General features: G+C 36.0%; 3 protein-coding genes across 3 annotated transcripts; 2 read left to right on the top strand and 1 right to left on the bottom strand.

Moving 5' to 3' along the window:
- The first annotated feature begins 99 nt into the window (after positions 1 to 99).
- On the top strand, positions 100 to 9,562 carry LOC126811712 (uncharacterized). Its single transcript, XM_050537574.2, has 12 exons — positions 100 to 279; positions 826 to 985; positions 2,532 to 2,702; positions 2,999 to 3,090; positions 3,535 to 3,761; positions 4,332 to 4,585; positions 5,228 to 5,450; positions 6,008 to 6,097; positions 6,365 to 6,579; positions 6,961 to 7,161; positions 8,736 to 8,910; positions 9,407 to 9,562. Exons 1-12 carry the CDS (start codon positions 113 to 115, stop codon positions 9,520 to 9,522), a joined length of 2,091 nt encoding a protein of 696 aa, XP_050393531.1. The 5' UTR covers positions 100 to 112; the 3' UTR covers positions 9,523 to 9,562.
- Positions 9,563 to 12,341: 2,779 nt separating this feature from the next.
- LOC126811717 (NADH dehydrogenase [ubiquinone] 1 beta subcomplex subunit 8, mitochondrial) lies at positions 12,342 to 16,681 on the top strand. Its single transcript, XM_050537580.1, has 5 exons — positions 12,342 to 12,468; positions 13,757 to 13,977; positions 14,549 to 14,616; positions 15,274 to 15,364; positions 16,430 to 16,681. Exons 1-5 carry the CDS (start codon positions 12,378 to 12,380, stop codon positions 16,529 to 16,531), a joined length of 573 nt encoding a protein of 190 aa, XP_050393537.1. The 5' UTR covers positions 12,342 to 12,377; the 3' UTR covers positions 16,532 to 16,681.
- Positions 16,682 to 17,480: 799 nt separating this feature from the next.
- LOC126811716 (serine-threonine kinase receptor-associated protein) lies at positions 17,481 to 25,083 on the bottom strand. The gene is made up of 7 exons (XM_050537579.1): positions 24,940 to 25,083; positions 22,684 to 22,819; positions 22,379 to 22,533; positions 21,732 to 21,831; positions 20,706 to 20,843; positions 20,078 to 20,214; positions 17,481 to 18,478 (listed from the first exon to the last, which is right to left on the bottom strand). Exons 1-7 carry the CDS (start codon positions 25,052 to 25,054, stop codon positions 18,273 to 18,275), a joined length of 987 nt encoding a protein of 328 aa, XP_050393536.1. The 5' UTR covers positions 25,055 to 25,083; the 3' UTR covers positions 17,481 to 18,272.
- Positions 25,084 to 25,108: the final 25 nt, after the last annotated feature.

Here is a 25,108-nt window from a genome sequence, read left to right as displayed (position 1 = left end):
ACAGGGTCTCTTATTGACATATGGTCTACAAACCTTCCCCTTCCAGAATACATCTTTATCGTGGGATGATCGAGTGGATGATTTGGTCGGTAGACTGACACTGGAGGAGATCATGCCCCAGATGGCTAGGGGTGGTAGTGGTAACAATGGTCCAACCCCTCCTGTCAGCAGACTCGGTATCGGGCCATACTCTTGGAATACTGAATGTCTCCATGGTGATGGAGATGCAGGTCCTGCGACATCCTTTCCTCAAGCTATTGGTTTAGCTGCTGCCTGGAGGTATGTATAATTGTTTTGACACACCCCTTCAGTTCACACGTAACTGTTTGCTTTAGGCGCAATCTTTTAAAAACGGGAGTCGTGGAGACGAAAAACGTTGGCGTTCACGTAATACAACCCTTCGAATTCAATGTCAGTGGCTCGGTTGGTGTTCTCCCCCACCCCCACCGCCTCCGTCCTCAATCCTGGGAGATTTTTAGAAGTTGTTTATATCATTTTCTTGTATATTTGTAATCTTGAGTCTTAAGGAAGCAAGTTTGCAACCCTGTAATTGTAGGCTTGTGAATCTAAAGGTTTTGATTAACCAGTGATGAAAAAGATGAGTACATATTTCTGAAAGACCGCTCGAAAAATGTGGATCTGTCCAGTATACTCCATAGCACACTACATGGCGTATGCCTTTCTTCGTTTTTCCAGTTGGAGCGGAAAAGAACGACGTTAAACCTTTCATTCATTCATTCTTTGAAAACTTCTAAATTTGTGCCTCGTCTTATAAATTTACATTTTGAACGTCAATGGATGAAACACTATAAATATATTTTACAGTAAATCGCTCCTTTTCGATGTATCTGAAGCAATTGCAAAAGAGGTTCGCGCAAAATATACTGACTTTGTTAAACATAACCAATATGGATATCATAAAGGTTTGAGTTGTTTTACACCAGTCATCAACATAATGAGAGATCCTTTATGGGGCCGAAATCAGGTTAGTATCCACAATTCTCTATTAATCTAGGTTAATTTCGAAATCAGTTTACATTAAAACTATATGAAAACACAATCATGTTCAGGTGAATTTGATTTATATAGAGTACGGCTTTCATCTATTTGTATTGCAACCCACTTTCGGATTCTTGTGAATGCTGTAAACTTTAACTTTGACAATGCGATCACCAGAGGTTGTCAGCGTTTTAGTATTGGTTAATGGGCATGCCATTAATTCTCGATTTAACATATATTTAACTAGTAGAAACTGCACAATTTAAAAGATATTACAATGTAATTTATGTTACATAATCTATTAAGATAATCAAAATCACCCCAACGGTGAAGTTTTTATCCAGATATACAGAATTATTGGAACTGGGATACGTTACAGTGATTACACAATTTCACTATCAATTTAACAGCTGTTTATCTTTATTGATCAACTAATGTAAACTTAGAATATTCCAATTCTAAACAACCAGTATGCCTCCTAGTTGAATACAATGGTGTAAAAAACGCTTCCATTTTCTAAATCTACGGATATTAAGTCCTATTCCAGTTAACATAATTTTGAAAATTAAACATACATTATTCAAGAGCTAAATCTGCCTATTTCAGGCATTTCTTTAATGTTATCTAAATTATTAATTAAAGATACATTATGTAAGATTTAGTTAAAGAGCTAGCCATTCTTTCTAAAATAGTTCGAAAACAGATAATGTAAAATGAATGTATTGAAAATTTCAGTCAAATTACTTTATTGCGAGCGAAGATATTAGCCTTTGAAGGTTTAACGAGATATGTGCAATAATTTCCGCCACCTCGCTCCTCCATTTTTAAATTAAATCAAAATATGGCTGAATCGTTCTAATCTATTTAATATTGGAGAAATCTGATGCCATCGAAAGTTGATTATGGCCTGGATCAGTTAATTAATGTTTAATTAATATTTTAGAAAACATTTCAGGCTTAACGAAATACCTGCAATAGGTAGATTTAGCTCTTGCATAATGTATGTTTAATGCTGAAATTTTCAGCATCTTCTATTTACCTTATCGATTTTTTAACTATTATAGCGAGAACTGTGAACGCTTTATATAATCTCACATGATGCCTCTTTAATAAAATCAGAAGGATTAAACGTGTCAGTTGGGAGCAACGGTGGCCAAGGGAGTAAGACGCTGACTCGCTAGCCTTGAGGTCGCGGGTTCGCTCCCGGTGTTAGCCAAAAAATTTCATTTGGATTTTCCGCCGTGGTTTCCCTTCGTCCGTGGTGCAGGACGAAGGGTCTGACAAGGACAGCTGTCTAGTCGTTCGGATGGGATAAAAAAAAACGAGGTCCAGTGTACACATTGGCGTGCACGTAAAAGACCCTTTGACAGTTGAAATTCGATATAAGAGTAAGCCATGGCATAACACACTGTATGGCGTATACCCGTCTTCATTAGCCCAGTCGGAACAGAATAGGACGTTAATCCCCCGCTTCATTTCATTTATACGTGCCAGTGTAATATATATGCATCTCGAAAACCCTAATATTCCAGGAAACATATGGCGAAGATCCATACCTTAGTGGACAGCTATCCGCTAACTTTGTTAAAGGATTGCAAGGCAATCATCCCAGATATGTAAGAGCTAATGCCGGCTGTAAGCACTTTGATGCCCATGGTGGACCCGAAAACTACCCAGTATCCAGATTTAACTTTGATGCAAAGGTAACACAATTTTTTCTTCTTACAAAGTAGAATATCTAATTAGTTATGGTACCGAGGTTCTATTAAAACATATCCTCAAGTTATAATAACGGTATTAAGGAAGTAGTTTCATCACATTTTGTTCTTCGTTTAGCAAGCATGTCCGTGCCACTCGTGTTCCCTATATAAGAAGGTTGGCGATACATGAGCATCTGGACATGAGTTTTAATCTATTGTTACTAGAGTGACCAACAGCTCTAACACTACTGCAGCCACTAGCGCTATCACTATTACCCTTGTGGTTATTTATGTTACAGGTATCAGAAAGAGATTTAAGAAGCACTTTTTATCCTGCATTCCGGACGTGCGTAAAAGCCGGTTCTATGAATATAATGTGTAGTTATAATAGGTAAGATATCATATATCTGACAATATCACTAAGAGAGAAATCGGTCATGTGGTACAATTTTATTCCAAATGAGTTGCTTGTGTGTATATGCCTTTAGCAATAGGAGAAAACCGGGTGACTGGAGAAAACCCAGAACAGACGACCCTGCCCCGTGTCACGTACAAGTGTGGGATCGTTACCACCAACATAACCCAATGGCAGATCTAATTATCTAAAGCCTCCCCCCTCCCAGCCCCCAATCGGTTACTGCATCGGAATATTGCAAAGTGTATAAGTATAAATCACTTCCCAAACCTAGATTTCACATGGCTAACAAATGTTTGTTTGGCTTCTAAAATGTCGGGGTTAAAACAATGCTCAATAAAACGGGAGGGAGTTTTTCTAACTAAATTTCTGGTAAATATATGCACTAATACTTCTATATTCTATGTTTTTGCATTGTAGGTTAAATGGTGTACCAGCCTGTGCTAATAAGCACCTTTTAACAGATGTATTAAGGACTGAATGGGGGTTTAAGGGTTATGTTGTCAGTGATCAGATGGCTGTTATAAACGTAATGCAACAACATCACTACACTAACTCTCTAGAAGATACAGTTGCTGCATGTGTTAATGCTGGTTGTAATCTGGAACTGTCTAATGGTGGATCCAGGCCAGTATTCAATTCCATGCGTAAGGTTTTCTTACTTGAGTGTAAAAATCAAATAGTTTAGAATTTTAAACTATAACATGTAACTGGAAGAACAATGTATAGTTTGATCTACCCGGTTATTAAATGCCTCTAAAGCATTTTTCATAATCTTATGTTAGTTTTCATTTTGGCATGATGTGATACTGCAAATTCGAATCTCCCAAAAGCGAAGAGTAATTATCTCAAAAACACATAGCAATGGCATGACATTGTGGCTTTTCGGTCAATTCTTAAAATCACAACCAAAAAAACAAGGAAAAGTGAATAACTGCCGTAGTAAATACTTTTTCCTGGTATTAGTTGTCGTTTTAAGGGTTAATCATTGATTTAAATTAAATAGTAAAATAAAATTTTATAGATCCCGAAATAGTAATTCATAGCTCCCAGCAATTCACTCATCCGTCCTTGTCAGTGAGTATAGGCAAATATTTTATTATAATCAAACTAATGCTTTTTGATTTCCGTCCACAAGCACTGGTCTAAATACTGTTCATAGCACGGTTACAACATAAAATATTAGCCATGGGTATACATGTATTAATTTATTATAGTTGATGCTGTAAAACAGGGAAAACTGAAAGAATCTGTTATCAGAGCAAGAGTAAAGGAACTATTTTACACCAGGATGCGATTGGGAGAATTTGATCCACCATCTATGAATCCCTACACCCAGATTCCACTGTCTATTGTTGAGAGCCAAGCGCATCAAGATCTAGCTATTAAAGCTGCACTCAAATCCTTTGTTTTATTAAAGAATAGTAAAAATCTTCTACCTCTACAAAATCAACAATATAATCAAATTGCTGTAAGTTTATATATCCATGACCTATGAACAGTGGCGTTCAAAGGTTTGGTGGTGCATGGGGAGTGGGAGAAATGGGGTTTAACGTCCACTCAACACAAACTAGGTCATTTCGGGACTAACATATGGTTCAATTTTATTTCAATAATTCGCTTGCGCTTAGGGGTCTTTAGCAGTGGGAGGAAACCGGAGGACCCGGAGAAAACCCACGAGGTTGGACAGGCGACCCTACTCCTTGTCACGTACAACCGGGGATTCGAAACCATGCCAGTAGACTCAATGACAGACTTTATGATACAGCACGCACGTGCTAACCATTCAGCCATCCAACCCCCCGTGGTGCATGGGGCCAACTCCTTGATAATATGACTCCAAGATTCAAATGTTGGGCCTAGTACTAAACAATGTTAGAAATGGAGATAATTAAATATGTAAACACAGATGAAATAAACTTTTTATTCAAACAAGTAGGGCAGCTTGCACAACGAAGTTCGTAGCGATAATTTCATATTTCAATTTTTTTAAATTTAACTATTTGATTAGATTCCCCCACCGTCATCTTTGAAGTATCCCCCGAAAAATTGGGCCTTCTAATATAATGGGAATACATGAACTAATAAATTCGAATCTTTTTTTGTATTCAAGGTTGTCGGACCGTTTATCAACAATGTAAAACAGATAATGGGTGATTACGCTGCGGCTACAGAGAGTAAATACATCAAAACACCTCTTCAAGGACTGCAAGCTCTGTCTAAAAACACAAAATCTGCCGAAGGATGTAGTCAACCGGCTTGTAATGCTTACGATACTAATTCAATCAAACAGGCTGTTACTGGAGCTCAAGTTGTGTTTGTTTGCTTGGGAACAGGTAAATGTTGTCTTTTTTAATGCCAATGAGTTGGTACCATATGGAACAACGTGCCTAGTTTTGTAATGTAAATGAAATGAAATGGGGTTTAAGGTCCTACTGTTTTATGGGGGGGGGGCGAATGGTTAGCACGTGCGCGCTGTATCATAAGGACAAGGAGTAGGGCCGCCTGTCCAACCTCGTGGGTTTTCTCCGGTTTCCTCCCACTGCTAGACCCCTACGCACAAGCGAATTATTGAAATAAAATTGAACAATAAGTTAGTCCCGAAATGACCTAGTTTGTGTTAAACCCCATTTCTCTCTCTCTCTATATATATATATATATATATATATAATTCAGCACTCCGTCCAACCATCAACCAGACGAAGATCGAGCCGTTTATATTATCAACATAATGGACCCGACCAGGCGCGCAATCACCAAATGAACACGCAGCAAGCTGAAGTAATAAGTTATATTGAATAATTCCATACATTCAAAATGTTATTGGTGATCGCATAGTTTGATAAAACTACAACATATGTTAGAAATAATGAGTTGGGTTTTATTTTTTTAGGTGTTGCATTAGAACGAGAATTCGTTGATCGTCATAATTTAGAACTAGCCGGACACCAGCTTCAACTTTTACAAGATGCTGTGACAAACGGTACGTATTTGAATATTCACCCGAATATACATTTGGACTTTCAGCCAAATAGATATACGACCCGAATTCCGATCCATAATTAAAATTGGATAACATACTTGGCACGATGTTCTAAATCTGCTTATTGCAGGATTTTTATTTGGGGGCGGGGACGGGGTGCTGGTGGTGGGAGGCTTCATATGTTATAGAACATCCGCGCCATTCAGTAACATAATGCATTTTTAAATGACATCACATGTTAATTCATGTTTTTTCTCTCTCGCACAGCTCCGCCAAGTGCCAAAATAATCCTCTTATTGTTCTCTGCTGCACCCCTGAACGTCCAATGGGCAGAGCAGAATCCTCGTGTTGGTGCCATCATCGAATCATTCTTCCCAGCCCAAGCTACAGGGGAAGCTTTAAGGCGTGCCATAACCAATGATGGACCAGATGCTAACTTTGGTGGCAGATTACCATTTACGTGGTATGCTAATTCAAGTGATGTAAGTGCAAACATTATATATGTTACACAAACTTGACCAACAGGCAGTTTTATGAAAAATACATACAGTTCCTTCTTTTTCATATATTCCAGGTTTAAATTACAAGTAAATTTTTTCCATGGCATTTAGTAAATGAACTGGAAATACACAGGTCACAATTCTATGGAATACAATTACTGCTTATTACTAAGCGACATTCCAACTAGTCTTCTCTAGTTTTTACCAAGCAATGATAAAATATAAAATGCGAGGAGACAATTTATACACGTGAAAGACTACTTAGTTAATGATAATTACCTTGAAGGTAATCTAACATAATCAACAAAATATTAATTGTCTTTAACTGTCAACAAATATTTATAACTCTTCATTTGGTTTAAGGTTCCGTCAATTGTTAATTATTCTATGGCAGGAAGAACTTATAGATATTTTAAGGGGCAACCGGCTTATCCATTTGGTTATGGGTTGTCATATACTACCTTCAGCTATAATAATTTAAATGTACCAGCATCAGTAACAGCTGGTGGAGATATTCAAGGATCTATAGAAATTTCCAATACCGGAAGCATGGCTGGTGATGAGGTAAAGATAAAATTAAAATTAAAAAAATGTTATTTTTTTTGAAGTTCGTAAAGCTACAAAGTTATTCTTTATATGTATATATTTTTCATTTTATACCATACAAAATAACAAAAGACTGGCTAAATCCCTTCCATCCAGTTACTTATGTGTTGTTACTTAACAATTCCGTGATTAGCCAGTATTTATCCCGACAAGTTGGAGATTTAGGACACTACTGAATGTGACAACTGCGAATCCTGTTTGGATTTGTGTCTTAATTAGCTTTCGACTTTTTGAAGATTTATATGCAGCAACCCCGGTCACTATCTTGCGGATTCTCAACTTATAAGTATGCAGAGCTTGCTCGTTATAATGACTTCTTGGCTCTGGCAAACTGTTTACATCGAAATTGCTGAAACAGGACTATTTACCAATTAGCGCCTGTGCGGATACAAGGGGTATTTAGGGACCCCACTACTATATCCTTAACATATGTCCGGGGAACTGGTTCATGTCTCGCGAGAATTTTATACATTGTGAGCTACTTAACGCCGGGTATAATGCTGCAAATAGAACGTTAGTGAGGCAGTGGCAATATTCACCATTTGACAAGAAACTAAAAGTAATACATTATCGGTAACAAGGGTTCTTGTGGGCCTCACTCCCCTCTCCTTTAAACATTTTGCTGGTTACAAGTGCTTAATCTGTTCAGTGCTCGGTATAAGCTATGTATTTGGAACCTTTCTTACTGGTGATATTATGTTGATCATTCTAGTAATTTAGATCTGAAAACAAATATAGCTACTCTAGCAACCCCGTCAAAAGACGATTCTACATGAAAATGACAATTTACTTTGATTATTCTTCAGTCTTTATATGAATAACATTATGCATACAAAATCCTGTCGGGGGCCTTAGTTTAACACCCGTTGCCGACAAGCCTGTATTTCAAACATGTCATGATCGACATCGTGATATTGTAGCTCACTATATATATATACTAAGCAGCAAAAGAAACGTCAGGTTGGTATGTTACGCTGAATAGACGCATTGCATAAAACTTGCCAAATGTTTTTATTGTATGTTTGTGATCACATCTCCAACTTTACCTGAGCAATAAGGATCCTTTCCAAACACAGAATTGAACCGACCAGGAGATGTTCTCAAAAACGCAACCTCACTTCTGAAATGGTAATGTGGTCTCCATGATTTTCATGTAACCTATGCTGCACGGGCTGTTCACTGGGACCAGTCCTATGAAATGCACCCCATACCTGGTTGAATCATTCACACTACATCGTCAGCATCATGCCACGACTCACGACAGCTTAGAGTAACCAGTCGCTTGGAAGACTCGACGCTGGCCACACTGCCCAAGCCGTTGCTAATCACTTCCAGGTCATGTTCGGATCATCTACAGGCTCCAGCAACGCTTTCGGGGCACCAACACCACGGATGATCGCCCCTGAACTGGTAGACCAAGGATTACCACAAGGCGACAAGAACGCCATTTAGCTTTTTCCTTTTTGTTGTATAAATATACTTCAGGTATGTGACCTTTTTTTGATATTCACATAATCACATTCCCAATTAAGGTTGTTCAAGTCTACATATCATGGCGCCAAACATCTACACCAGCACCACAAATACAGTTGGTTTGGTTTGATCGTGTCACCATTCCCGCCAATGGTAAAAAGACCGTAAGCTTTCCAATTACCGGAGAACAGATGGCACTGTGGTTGGATAACGTTGGATGGAAAGTAGAAACAGGTAGGAATCTATACATTAGTTCGACGAACAGATGATTCCAATAATCCACATCTCAAAATCCAGAATTGTTCGATTATAAATAAAAAAGCTCTCTCACTGTCTATCTTTAGACTCATAAATTCTTGTGAACGCAAGTATATAACAGAGTGTTCGATTATAACACTATCGAAATTCTGATTTTTTTTATTTATGACCGAAAATCGAGAACACCTTTTGTTTACGTTTTGATATTTAAAGCTTATGAATGAGATACATGTTAGGGGAGTGACTGAAATGAATTAGAAGGGGTCGTCTATTTCATTTTTTTGAAAGTCATAAACCTAAAGTGGCACTGGGCAATATAACTATACAGTCAGTAATGAAGCAAAAGCGGCACTATATGTCTTGCTCTTACATATCCAGTCCGTAATGAAGGAAGGGTTAGTGCCTTTGATCACTTTGTAGAATCTTTTGAACTCTCTGACATGTGCATTTTTTTAATTTTTTTTTTTTTTAGGAACCATCAATGTTTATGTTGGAGGCCAACAGCCCAACCAGCAAAAGTCGGTTGGTTCAAATACTGTTCAAGGATCATTCAATATCTTGGGATCCAAATTACTTGGTATTTACTGATTTTATGGAATCAAGTTTACCAAAATTAATCATGAATTAATAAATGAAGCTTTTTGTTTTGTGTTCGTATTTTGAATAAAGTGACATAATATCTCCGATGTCTTTATTTATTTCGATTTAATCTTAACATCCGACTTCCAATATTAATGCTGCCTTTAAAGATGCATTATATATGCAAAAACTAAATCTACCTATTTTTTTATTTTTTTTTAAGGGGGGGGGGGGCAAACGTTATATCAACTATTATTTAGACATTATTATTCACATGCTCATAATCAACTGATAGCTGAGATATTGAATGGGTTAGACCATTCTCGCCTGGGATTTTAGCCACCAGTTCAGAATTATTGACAGCTGTCAGCCTACACCGTGGAAATATCAAGGGGAATAATTTAACCATTGGAGGCAGACCACATTGACAACTACATAAATGTTAAAACCCGTTTTCCTGCTATTCCAGGCCATGAGTTTGAAGTAGAACATATAGCCTTATTTTTATCGCTACCTTTGACAACCATATTTTCACCCATAACGCCATTAATCCCGGGGGGGTGGATGGCCGAATGGTTAGCACGCGGCGGGGTTTCGATTCCCCGGGTGTACGTGACAAGGAGTAGGGTCGCCTATCCAACCTCGTGGGTTTTCTCCGAGGCCTCCCGTTTCCTCCCACTACTAAAGACCCCTATGCGCAAGCGATTTAATGAAATAAAATCGAACCATGTGTTAGTCCCGAAATGACCTAGTTTGTGTCGAGTGGACGTTAAACCCCATTTCTCTCTCTCTCCCTTTATTTTGCCAACTAGATGAAATATTAATTTTTGTTTTCACTTTACCCGTCCGCCCGAAAAATAAGATTGCCCGAAAGTTAGGGGGCACCCCGACCCGCCCCGCCCGTTCACCTAGCTCGTAGGCCTATGGTTGCTAGGGTCACGATTAGTTAACTGAACAGTCAATCCCTATTTCAACCCCATCTCAGTTCCGTTGTATCTATGACAGATTAGATAATTAAAAAAAAATTCTCACACTCTTTCGTTGTGTCCCTTATCTATCAAATAATTCACGCTATCAGTTATGACCAGTTAAAACAAGCGGTTGCCAATGCAAAATATGCTCACATTTTCCAAGAAATGTATGGGGAAGAGGTAAAATCAATAGGGTTCATCCTCTAATTCAAGATCTTTTGCTCCTTAACATATTTGTTAAGTTTCATCAGAATGGGACAACAATTGTAGCTTAAAAATTCATACATATTTCACATCTTGCGGAAAAACTCAGTGGCTATAGCTCTGAAATGTGGGGTCTGCTGCGTACCAAATGCCCCCTGAAAAAATCTTTTGCCCCCTAAAAAAAAAGTTGCTGACCATAGCTCTAAAATACCTACTGTGCCCCCCTAAAAACTTCACTGCCCCTCTGCAGCCACCAAGCTGGCTTCGTGCCTGGGGCCAATGCGCACCAAAATTAAACTCATCCAAGAGTTAGTGATACTTGTTTTAAGTATGGTTCACAACCTTGGCATTACATGCTTTTATACTGTTTGCATAAAGGAGAGTTGGCATTTGACTGAAAGTTTCGGTCCGATTTTCAGGAAATTCGGACTCAACCATAATTATAGCGTGACAGTGATACATTTGAACGGTTTTGAAAATAAGATAAAAATGGTGACCTCTAGAGGGTTCACAGGCCAAAAACGTGATATTTGATAAATTAGGGGTCATGATCCAGAAAGCTACGTTCCAATACGTGCCAATATCGAAAGGAACCCAGGCCTTTAGGATATATCAAAATCTGATGAAAATTCGAACCTCTGGCCCACAACCTGGGTATTAAATGCTTTTAAGGGTAGCAGCCATTTTGTCGGGCAGTTATGGTCCAATTTTCACGAAATTTAAACTCAGCCGTAATTTTGGTGCAGCGGTGATATATCTGAACGCGTTTGACAATCAAATAGAAACAGGGAGGTTTAGAGAGTCCACAAGCGAAAAATGTCAAGATCTTTCGGTTATAAACATACATTGTCTGTTTCATCAAAATTGTATAAAAGATTAGTATCGCAGGAAACCACAATCGAATGTGCTTGCATTGTAAGGGATTTGGAAAAGAAATAAATTTTCTCTTCATTGCTGAGTAATTTCATTAGCCAGAAAGAGTCTCAAGATCCCCAGGAGCTTTCGGGGAATAGACGGCCCCTGGACACTCGTCTAAAGTCCTAGATGGTAGCCCTCAATCCAGAATTGCTCCGCTGGCCCTGTTATGTAAAAAGTATCCTGATTCGTGCACGACATCTATCATTCGTTCACTTCAACTGTCCATGGCAATGGTTTCTATCCTAATTTCAGAAGCGATTGGCTAGAAGCCACCAATACCTGCATGTGAACTTCTCGAAGCGTAAAGAACAAAATGGTCACTTGCGTTTTACTATTTACGGTGAATCATTTGAACATTCTAAGCATGACGACCGGCGATTCCTTTTAATTGACCACCGCAGAGCGCCGATTCCTTTTAATTGACCTCCGACGACCGCCAATATCTTGTATTTTGAGAACAATCGGCGGTCGTCGGCGGGCGTCGGTGGTCATCGGCGGTAAAAAGACACACCCCTGGACATTTTCCTTTTTGTAGGGGTAGAAAAAAATCGAGACGGTCAACATCTTTTAATATTTTTATCAGATGGCTGTGGCATGCAGTGCTAGTCGGAATGTTAAAAAAATAAATGCTATAGTCTATAGTCCCAGGAATGACATGGATTTAACATTGAAGTCAAGGATCACTAGTCTGAATCCTTTTTCCAATATTGTTGTTACCTCCCTTTATTAGATTTTCAAGTGCAGAAATCAGTAACCGTTGGCGGCTTCAAGATGGCAACCTTGAGAACAAGTTGTAGGACAGTCGCTAAATTAAAGCGATATTTAGTCCAAAGAACCATAGGAACATCCTCAGTAGTGTCAAGTAATTATTTTAGAGTTATCCAATTTCAACTTTCTGCAAAGAGCACTACATTATTTCGATTAAGTTGAATGAAAATTTCATATGCACGATAACAATAACGTAGACTTCATAAACTTGTTTTTGAGGATTAAAAGACTCTACTAAGTCTAGGCTTACAGTTACCCTAAAATAACTCCTAGCTACAAGGCCTAGGTTTAATACTTTTCCTGTAAATGGTTTACTACAAAGACTTGCTAAAAATGTTGGTCTTAGTGGGCCATTTAATATTCATATCATGTTAGAAAATATGAAATATAAGCAATCATTCTGGGAAGTATAAGATTATGGTAACAAAATAACAGTTTGGGCTAATAGCTTTTTCATATAACGTTTTAATTGTCGTAAATTATCGTACAAAATAAGAAGCTTCCATTTTGACATTACCCCGGCCTATGTCAAAGTTGGTGAACAAATCATGCAATGAATGGTACAGTGTTTCAAGGGATATGAATTGTTTTACCAGAGGTGATTTCTACAATGTATACAGTGTATATGTAGTTGTGACCAGATATTACCAGAGGTGATTTCTACAACGTATACAGTTTATACATGTAATGTATTTGTGCCCAGATATTACCTCCTGTCGATAACTATTCTGAAATATGTCCCCCTGGCCTCAGTCTCAGATAACATTTTGACAATTTTGCGGCACACACATGTATGCAATAAATTATGCATTCTGTAAATGTAATACCTGTAGATCATCAATCTTACCAATTTGGCTCGCTTTGTTAACTTTCATTGAGTGGGATCAATTTAATTCTGCATCAGCGATTCCAATTCTCTTGTGGGTATTTGAACTTGGAAGGGTGGAGATGCATTTACGGAAAGACAAATGATTGGGCTTTTGAACAGTGTTACTGTACATGTCATGTACAACATAATAAAGGTATGCCAGGGTTTACTTTAAATATCCCTAGGAGCTGCAGTGTTTCAATGAGTAATAACGCTGGCTCACTAACGTGGAGGTCTTGGGTTCTCTGGGGTGGTTCCCCCTCGTCGGTTGTGCAGGATGAATGGTCTGGCAGGGACAGTATCTAGCCGTTTGGGTGGGACAAAACAACAATGTCCTGTGTAAACATTGGCATGAACCTAAAAAAAACCTTGACAGTTGAAATTCAAAATAAGAGTAAGCTGTAATGCCACTGTCCAAGAAAAGTTTCCATCATAACACAAATAGGATGTTAAAAACCCTATTTCATTTCAATACTTATCCAATATATATACTGGTACTTATTTTTACATGCAGATTGGAATAAAGATTGGCAACCTGGTCCATTTCCTAAAACACAAGAAGAAAGAATTGCAGCTGCTAAGAAATATGGTTTACGTGTAGAAGACTATGAAGTATATCCTGATGATGGTGTTGGTTATGGAGATTATCCTAAACTACCAATTGTCTCTGCAGAACACAGAGATCCTTATGAAGATTGGGATGATCCAGGTACTAAAACAAACTACAATGAAGTGGTAGGTGTCACAATTTTATCTTTTTAGAATTGAATTCCAAGATTAAATGGGGGTTTGTTATATTTAACCCACATGGAAATATGTAGAATCCAAAATATAAATCTGTCATTTAAAATCATCATATATGTCGACTATTCTGACTATTCTGCTTGTTCATTCATCTTGTCATTGTAATACATATGTTAAAATTTGTAGACTGTCAATAGGAAGCTTCTCCATGAAGTATCTCGAAAGATGTTTTTGGCAACAAATCATTATACTTTGGATGTGTTTTCCAGTTGTCCAATTGCTGGTTATGTATTTAGAATTGATACTGTTGTGGAAATCTTGAAAATTTGAGTATTAGGAGCACCTTGAAAATATATGCACAAGGGTAACTACATGAATCATTCAAATTGACTAATTCCAATTTGACTTCTGTGTAACCAAATTCAGGACACCAGTATTGCATGTGAATACATATCAATCTAAATCTAATGAGCATGACAAATTAGACAAAATAAATCATTTTATTAAACTATGAAATAGTTAAAAATGTTACACCTACCCTTGTATTTGTTCTATTTTTCAGCGCCATGTAGATTATGATCTTTATTTGGAATACAAACTAGATCCCAATAGAAAACGTCAAGTTAGCTTGTAAGTCTGATCAATAATATTATAATTATCTTGCTGCTGTTCATATTCAATGAAGTGATAGTTGTCCCCCACCATTCAGAGGAAGCAGACATAAATGAAATGGGCTTTAACATCCTACTGACCTGCTCAGACAGGCCTAAGGAAGATGGGCATACACCATACATAAAGGTTGTTATGAGGGAAACCGGACAGCAGCTCTACGACCTACTCTTATATTGAATTCCAAATGCAAAGGGTTGTTTAATGTGCATGCCAATGTGTACATAGAACCTCAGTTACTATTCCCATCCAAAAGTTTATACGTTGTCCCTTGTCAATCTCTCCATTTTGCACCACAGACAAGGGGGAACCAGTCGGAAAATCCCAATTAACTTTTTCGGTCAACACAGGGATCGACCACGGTACCTCCAGGTTAGCGAGCCAACATCTTACTCACTGAACCACCACAGCTCAAAAAAATGGAGTCTGCATGGGTAATTAATAGTGTTCATATTTATATATCTTTCCCGCTGTTGTACATATTGTGTGACCTGTAAATAAAATGGAAAAGAAAAAAACTATTGCCATAATACACCTTGTATATTAGAAAAAAATGTATTGTTGTATAAACATTTCTATTTGAATAACTTATTAGATCATTATTGTCTGTGCTTTCAGGAATATGCAGCTTTTACAATTTTTGGGTGCAGTATCAGCAATAATGCTTATTTATGTGTTATGTGACCCCTACCCATTCTTTCAACCTGTGGTGAGTTAATAAAGTTTTTAATTTTTTATGGACAGGGCTAATTTACAGATCAAAAACTAAATATCTTTTTGGATAATTTGAGCAGTCAAAAACCATTTAAAGGACACTTGATTATGTTTGACAAATGGGTAATGTCATCACCTTTGTTTAGTCTGTGGACTTTTTTTTTTTTAACACTGTTAACACTGTAACGTTGATGTTGATATCGTTGACTAAGCAACAAATAACTGTTATAAATGAAAATATACAACACTAATAGATCAAAGTCGTCAGTTTATATATATTATATGTATTAGTTAGTTAAAATTGTTAGTAATCAGGCAGTAGTCATTAAGGGGGGTTGGGATGGCCTAGGTGACCTCTAGCTGGCCGGTCACCTCTTGCTTGCGGCTGTGGTTTCGATCCCTGGTGTGAGCATATGTGGCTTGGAGATAGGGACGCCTTCTCAACCTCATGGGTTTACTCTGGGTACCGTACTCCGGTTTCCTCCCACAGGAAAGACCCCTGCACGTGCGCTAAGATAATAAAAGTAAAAAATAAAAATATAAGACTTGTCTGCGATATCACCTGCAGTGGAAGAACAACAGCTAGTTACACACTTGCTAATTAATGACAACTGTATAATTTCTAACCACTTTCTATACATATTAAACATTAGTTTAGAATACTGACCACTTATATGATTTAATGACAAAAATTTTCATTACTAAACGGCCTAGCTTCATTAGTCAGCAGTATCAGCTTACACGTGTAATGTGGCAACTTTAACACTCACATCTACTTTTAATACATTTAAAATTTTAATAAACTGTGATAATAATATGAAACATTTAGAGCAGCTTTCATTTCCTGGCATCTCATCAGATAATTAACAATTCAAAAAACAAATTTTGGGCAATGAATGCAAGGGTTCATTTGAGTGAGTATAATTCCCCCTTTCATTTAGAAAATGGAAAAATGTATGTTTATGAGAAAGATCTTTAAAAATTATAAAAACATTCTATACTATATTATTAATATTTAAAACTTATCTAGATATATTTACAGTTTTATTTTCTTTTGCAGTTACCTAAACAATTTCCATTTAATGATTTATATCTAGAGAAAGGGGGTGATCCAAGCAAGGAACCAACAGTTATACATTATACATTTGAACCACCAGAATGAACTATTTACCGGTTATATATATTTATCAGACAGTGAACTGTACAGTGTATTGAAATGGACAAATAGTGCTTATGCTTAAAGTGGATATTTCTTACATGGATTGGATAAACTGTAGAAAAGATATTCATTAAATAAACTTTTAAAAACAAAGTTGTGTGTATTGTTAGTACCGGTATTTGATATTTTTGATTTTTTTTTTTATCAAATAGTCTGAAACTTCTAATGAGTCAAACAAATTTAACAATTTTTACAATATGATTTAGGAAATTCGGGGCACTGTCCAATGGAGACAGAATATAATTGTTTTAAAAGAACAGGTGAGTGTCTCTATCTGTAATCTACCCGCCCAACAAAAAGCACAATACATCACAATCAATCTAAAATGTTAAAAGAATTTCTCCCTTGTTACATGTATATTGTGTTTTGGCATCAAGCTTTATTTACAATTAGGGGAGTTGGATGGGCGAATGGTTAGAATGTGAACTAAAGTTATCGTGTCCCAAAGCATCAACCAATCAAATTGCTTATCTCTGCTTATCCTAAGCAGAAAATGCTCAACTTCGAACTCCATCAAGTCATTGACCTAATAAACACAAGTTTGAACATTCTAGCTCAATTAGGAGAGTTATTGTGTCCCAAAAAGTGTGATGGACGGACAGACGAACCAATTTTAATAGTCCCCAGCTTTCTTCAAAAGGTGGGGGACAAAAAGTGAAAAGAAATTTTGAGACTGGATACAAGGCCCAACTATGTGATCAATGATAATATTAATTGTTGATGGCCCTTCTCGGATTCACAATGATATACATCATATTTTCAAAGCACAGATTTTTCATCCCGAGGAACGTTAAAAAGGGCCCTGTCTGCATCTATACTGTATATGCCTAGCTTACAACTGTTGCTCTAATGAACAAAATCATCAAGACATACATACAAAACAATACAAACCTCACATAGCAAATAATTTTATTACATGCTGAAAGACACAGTTTCAATTCTTTGAATTTATGGAAAATTCAATATGTAAGTCCTTAGTTACATTATATCTTAAATATCTAATGTGAAATACATACATGTAGCACAAGCATCTAAATAATCAGGCATGATTTTTAAAAGGCAAAATAAATCATTGATATGATGGTTGTTTGAAACCAGAATTGTTCCGTTTGACTGATGAAAGAATATGAGAGCACTGTGACTGGACTATTTATAGATATTATTAAAAGTAAATAATTCATAAAAAGAATGTATAATTATATGTGAAAACTTCTTAGCAAAAAAAACAACAAATGAGCTCTTTTTATTATTTCTTCCATGTGCCTGAATATTTGAACAAAGGTGTGCAAGAAAGACAATTTATTAGACATTATACAGTAAATATCTAATAACATTTGAAGTCACAATAAAGATTGACAGTACATGTAATGTTAAAAAAACTGACACCATATCCTTAAATGACATTTAAATTCAACACCATTTGAAATAGACACATACATGTAAGTCTTGCTAGCTGTTCTTCATTCTTGTAACAGAACATGATATTCGGTCTTTTAACTATTTAAAATTCAGAGAAAAAAATGTTTCATAAATGAATGTAATAAATAATTTTGTACAAGAATTTAAGTTTATAACGAAATGTTCACTTGAACATATATATTACACAGCATACTTGATTACATGTACCATCAGTTGACGAATCCAGGTGTTTGTTTATTAATTTTAAAGTTTTTCACATTCCTTTTTAAGCTTCTGCTTTAATGATAACTGGACTAGAATCAGTATTATTTGTTACTTCATCTGGCATAACACATTTCCATAGTCCGTATGTCTGTCCAACGTTTGTTTGCCACAGTCGTAATGTACCATCTTCGCTACCACTTGCATAGATTTCTCCATCTGGTGAAAACCGAACACAATGAACTGGTCCAAAATGGCCCTTGAAAGATTCTAAAAGAAAAATTTGGGTATAAATAATCAATTCTCTTTACTTTGAAAACAGGATGGCATAGTTAATCAAACTTAAAGGACATAATAAACAAGCCAACAGTGAGGCTGATGTCCCCCGCCGAAATAGGAAAATAATTAGAGGACACATATAAATTTATCCCTGAGCAGAAAATGCTCATTATCAAACTTAGTCAAGGTATTACTGTAATGAAACTATACACCAAGTTTCATCAATCTCACTTAATTAGAACTAAAGTTATCGTGTCCCAAAGCATCAACCAATCAAATTGCTTATCTCTGCTTACCCTAAGCGGAAAATGCTCATCTTCGAACTCCATCAAGGCATTGACCTAATCAACACATACACCAAGTTTGAACATTCTAGCTCAATTAGGAAGAGAGTTATCGTGCCCCAAAGTATCAACCAATCAAATTGCTTATCTCTGCTTACCCTAAGCGGAAAATGCTCATCTTCGAACTCCATCAAGGCATTGACCTAATAAACACATACACCAAGTTTGAACATTCTAGCTCAATTAAAAGTTATCGTGTCCCAAAGCATCAACCAATCAAATTGCTTATCTCTGCTTACCCTAAGCGGAAAATGCTCATCTTCGAACTCCATCAAGGCATTGACCTAATCAACACATACACCAAGTTTGAACATTCTAGCCCAATTAGGAAGAGAGTTATCGTGTCCCAAAGCATCAACCAATCAAATTGCTTATCTCTGCTTACCCTAAGCGGAAAATGCTCATCTTCGAACTCCATCAAGGCATTGACCTAATAAACACATACACCAAGTTTGAACATTCTAGCTCAATTAGGAAGAGAGTTATTGTGTCCCAAAAAGTGTGACGGACAGACAGACGGACGGACAGACAGACAGACGGACAGACAGACGGACGAACCCATTTTAATAGTCCCCTGCTTTCTTCGAAAGGCGGGGGACAATAAATTTATTAACTGAGGTCAGTCACAAAGATGGCTGGTTCTATATTTTAAAAGTCAACCTTGAAACAGGTAGGTTGCCAGGCTATAAAATCTACCGGTACATCCACCACAGCAAAGTCTCAGCAGTTGTGAACTTAACAACTTGTACAAATTTCAGAAAGATCAGATCATAACTGAAGCATCTAATGAAGGTGCTAATAAAGACTTTGTAACAAAGGGGGATAACACTAGAAAGTATTATCGAAAATCGCTGAAACAACACTATCAATTGACTTCTTCCTGTCAGTAGAATAGCAATATAAACATATATAAATTTCAAAAAGATGGGTTAAAAGCAATATTATAATATGCTAATAAAATTTGGAAACAAAGGGGTATAACTTTTTTTTTCCTTTTAATGGGTTAATGTCATAAAATTTACAGAAAGGCTGACTTTAATTGAAACTTCTATTGTGCCGAAAATAAATGTGGATGAAGGACAGAGGTGAAAGCAACACACAACCACATAATTTGAGAGCATAAAAAAACTAAATTTTACAGTGCTGGTGATCTAGCAGTCCGGATTTTCATTATATTCCAGAAAAGCCATAATGGATGAGTAATAAAAAAAAACCTTGAATCATCAAATTAAATTATAACCATTACCTATTTCTTCTCCATTTTCATAATCAAATTTATACATCTTAAAATCTTCTCCTCCAGAAACGAAAATATCAGATGTTGGGTGAAGTGATGAGGAATTGATTTGTGATGGAGCCGTGAAAACTTTAATTTGTTCAAATCTGAAACAACAATAATTATTAAAATTTTTGTTCATCTCGGATGTGTATAGCAATAATTAAAATTTTTGTTCATCTTGGACGTGTACTGTAATAGCAATTTACTTCTAACTTTCAGGCACCACACCAGTACTGTCACAGAAAATTTCACAACCAACTAGTGTATATGTTCCTTTTTCTAACAGCTTGATTAGAACTCTGTAGAAGTCAATAATAATATTTTTGTTTCATTATTTAATTTAAAAACAATTTTAACAATTTTTGGTGTTGTTTTCCTAAACAAAATGTGGGGCAGGGGCAGAATGTCATTGAGTGGCAATAATATATGTACCTTTTCATACAAAGACTGGATTGCCCAACTTTATCGTTCACTGGGGTAATAAATATTTTGAAAACTGAATTAGCCTCAAATGAATTTTTGTGCAAAATTGGGCTTTGCATGCGATAGAATAATTCCATTCATTTAACTTCTGGAGGAAATATTTTAAACTTACGTTTCAGCATCATAGAAACTGGTAGTTGAACCATAAGTTACAAGGAAAACTTTTCCTTTTCTAGCTAGTTCAAGACTACTTGGTATTGCAGGTAGATCTATCCTTTTGATTTCTGTACCATTAATAGCATCCCATATCCTGTTGAAATAAAATATATTTTTAAATGTTGAGAAGTACTACCATTTGGCGAAATAACTGTACTACTATTCCAAAAATAAACAACGATCCATTGGTCTCTTAGAAACATAAATTGATTCCCCATCCCCTGTCCTCAGATTTAATCCTACACATTAGTTCTAAGCAGGGCTTCCACTTCAAAATTTTCACCATCGGTCATTTTTGATAACACACGAAAAATTTGCAAATTAAATTCATATTTCATGATTTTTATTTATGGTAGGGTATCGTGAATTCTCATGTCATTACCACTTTGTCAGCAGGGTGTACACAAAAAAATTATATATTGGCTTACATTAATAATTTATTGATGAAATGTGCTCATTTGGCTATTTAAATAGCTTTTATGATCAAAATTTCTTACTTGATTAAAGAAAAGTAAAGAGCTAAGTTCATCAGATGTTGCAATAATTGAATGATTGTATGATGTACAAAAATAAAAGTGTAAAACAAGAGCTATGCACAGTAGATCTATGTTATTTATTTTCTTTTAAAAGATATATTTTATGCAATCTGGTGGGCAGTAAACGTATATGTACATCGAAGACAAAACAAAATTGACTGTTCATGCTCAATTTCTGGGATATTAGTCAGTGTTATGTGTTCAAGATTGGAATAAACATTTCAGAAAGTCAAAACAATATTTACTTTACAATTAAAGCATGCTTAATCATAGAACTTCTATGTCTTAATATACCATCCCATATAATTAGGCACATGTATTATCAAAATAAAATTTTTGAGTGTTATCAAATGATAAATTCTTCATATCTGTGCATCTATGAGCTGCACTCTGGAAATACATTCATCAGTTATACAAGTTATCAAGATTACTATAAATGTATATACCTGACTGTTTTATCATCTGAGATGCTGATAAATTTTTTATCATCAGGTGTAAATAATGCAGCTCTAACATTACCAGTATGACCACTTATAACAGCAGGTTCTGAAATTACAACACATAGACGAACAAAAAATAAGCTTACAGGTACATATGTACATGCTATATGGGGAAAATATGCCATGATCCTCAATAAATTAGTGTCAAATATTCATATTAGCCAATCTGTATCTTTCACAGGCACTTGAAGGGATTAAAATAAAACTTCTTACTACTGCTTGACTATATATTATAGTATAATATATAGTCAAGCAGTAGTAAGAAGTTTTATTTTAATCCCTTCAATACTTTAGTGCCTGTGAGTCAAGCAGTAGTTAAGAAGTTTAATTTAAATCCCTTCAAGTGCCTGTGGTATCTTTCAATCACACCACAATTACCAAATAGAGATTAAATTTCAGGCTGTGAACTAAGGCTTTAAGTTGATCAAATAAACGGAATATCAATCACGGCTGTAGGTGTTAAGCAAATTATCTATTAAATTTGTTGTTACAATTTTATTTTAATCCAGCTTAATATGAATCAGGAGCATCATTTAATAGTGGATATTTATATCTATTCTTTAAACATATAAAATTCTAAATTGTATATGTACCTGCATCGTAATTTTCCAAATCATAAATTCTACATAGTTTGGCTTGAGTGCCTGTTAACAGCTTTTTACTATCTGATGAAAAGTTAACTGATTTAACGATGTGTTTGTGAGCAAATGTATGTAATTCCTCTCCACTTTCTGCATCCCATAGTTTCCTGCAAAAATATGTTTAATATATAACCATTAATTTCTCAATATTGAATAAACTACTAAAAGTAACCATCTATTTTTAAACTTTTCTTTATCGAAGCTAAAATATATTGTTATTATTTTAATTTTTGGACATTTGAATCCATTTAACTTACGATGAAAAGTCTGCTGCTCCAGTAGCAGCCCTGGAAGCATCTCTGTTCAAGGTAGCGCCCCACACGGCTCCTTTATGACCATCAAACGTTCCAATCCAATCCCCTGTATCTCCTTGCCGCAACATGGGTTTTCCATCTAAAAAGAATCACTACAATGTTACATACATTCTCATGTATAAGGACATGTCCATTGACCAAAATAAATAATTTACATAACCAGAAGTCTGGCACTACCTGTGATTTATCAACAACACAAAGATAATATTATGTTTATATAGATGTATATTAAAGTAGATAAAGTACAAGTACTTCTATGTGTATGGTATTGGTAGATAAATACATAATAAAAAATAGGCCAAGTTATTTTGATATACCATTACATCAAATCATATTCTAGCTGTATTTATATGCTTTGCTGATTTTATGTGTCAAGAGCTGCATTTCTGAAGTACACTTTTCATTCTCTTACAAAATGCAATATTGATATTAAATATGACATTACAGTATTGTCAAATATGATTGATTACCGGTATCATTATTGTATGTCTACCAAGAGAACTGCACAACCAACAAACAGAAACCCATCATAAGAAGATAAACCCATAGGTAAGACAGACAATGCAGGGACACATTTGAACTATAACTGCAGTAAATTTCATATTGTTTTCTTATCCTAGCCGTTAAAAACTAAAAATATAATATTAGAAAGGATATTAAACTTAGAATTATGTAGACAAGTTAACAGCTGGCAAGTCCATTTACAATGCATAACCATAAATTATAAAGCCATCCTATATTTTAGCTGTCCATTTATAATGCATAACAATAATGTCCTAATCTCTTTTAGCTGGATAGCTTGTCCATTTACAATGCATAACAATCAAGACATTTGATGTTTTTACCAAGGGGCGAGTGATTATTTTGAGCATGTCTTCCAAAATGACGGTTTCCATGCAAGTGAAAGCTTGTGCAGAATTTCAACTTTAAAATCTTTATTGGAGGCAATTCTACTTTATGAAAATAATGTTTTATTGTTGTAATGTTTTTTGTTAGAACTAAGATTTCTGTTAGTGAGAACGGGACCCCAGAAACGTGTTTATATCAACAAAATCAAGAATCTGGTGTGGTTCGTTTGTACAGTATATGTGTATACATTGAAATCCATCCATTTTACTGTTAAAGTAGCTAAGTCTCTAACTCAATATCATCCAAAATCTTTGACATTGAAAACACAAATTATTTGTCAATTTAAATCAACATTGGTGTTGTCATCTTACCGGTAAAAGATGGGCTTCTGATATCCAATATTTAAGACAAAATAAACATTTTGCCATTGGTACACGGATCATTTTCAGCACCATTTGTAACAAGGTTCTCGAAGAGAGAGAGAGAGAGAGAGAGAAGTGGGGTTTAATGTCCACTCGACACAAACTAGGTCATTTCGGGACTAACACATGGTTTAATTTTATTTCAATAATTCGCTTGCGCGTAGAGGTCTTTAGCAGTGGGAGGAAACCGGAGGACCCGGAGAAAACCCACGAGGTTGGACAGGCGACCCTACTCCTTGCCACGTACAACCGGGGATTCGAAACCACGCCAGTTGACTCAATGACAGACTTTATGGTACAGCGCGCACATGCTAACCATTCAGCCACCCAACCCCCCGGTTCTCGAAGAACGAGGCTAGACATATTCCGGAAGTCATGTCAAACAGTGATGCCAAATTCTTATCTGGAGAGGCTGAGCATGCATAATAAATACTATCTGCGTAGACTGGAATAACCAGATGCTAGAGGTTTCCATTCATTTGAGACTTCTGGCTTTTTTAAACGAGCATAACAGATTTGAAATTAGAGTAAAGATGGAAGCGATTGAATGTAAATCTGTTTATTTACATTAATATTACATTATTATATGCGTTGCAACCCATTTGTCATTTGTGTCAATTTCTAGGTCCCAAATATTAGCGATTTAGCTCCCTGAATAACCTATTTTACTATTGCTACATTCATTTCTGTTTATTAATAGAATAAAACTATCTAGAAACAGGAATGACACATGGATCCACCTTTCTTCTGTTACTGTTAGTAGTGTGTTAGCAAAACCTAACTATAATACAATATAGTTTAGGTATTCGAGACTATCAATAAATAAAGCCAAAGGCAAAGAAGGTGGCTGGACAGTCTTCGTCCATATTGACCAAAACAACACCATTTATAAACCGAACTCTATACATCAGGGTAGAAATTTACGGACCTTTACACGCGCTTATTGAGAAGTAGCCAAAAGGTGTTATTTCACTAAATGCCAAATAAACAACAGGTCTGGTATGGCCACTACAAGTTAGCGGTGTCTGTCTGAAACCCGACATGTTGCTCTTCACTCTACATCCGACGGAAATGAAACTTGCGCATGTGCTGAAGTT

This window comes from Patella vulgata, chromosome 2 (genome assembly GCF_932274485.2).
Source record: "Patella vulgata chromosome 2, xgPatVulg1.2, whole genome shotgun sequence".
Classification (NCBI taxonomy): Eukaryota; Metazoa; Mollusca; class Gastropoda; family Patellidae; genus Patella; species Patella vulgata.
Note: the sequence above shows the minus strand (reverse complement) of the source record. Positions and strands in the feature narration are given on the sequence as shown.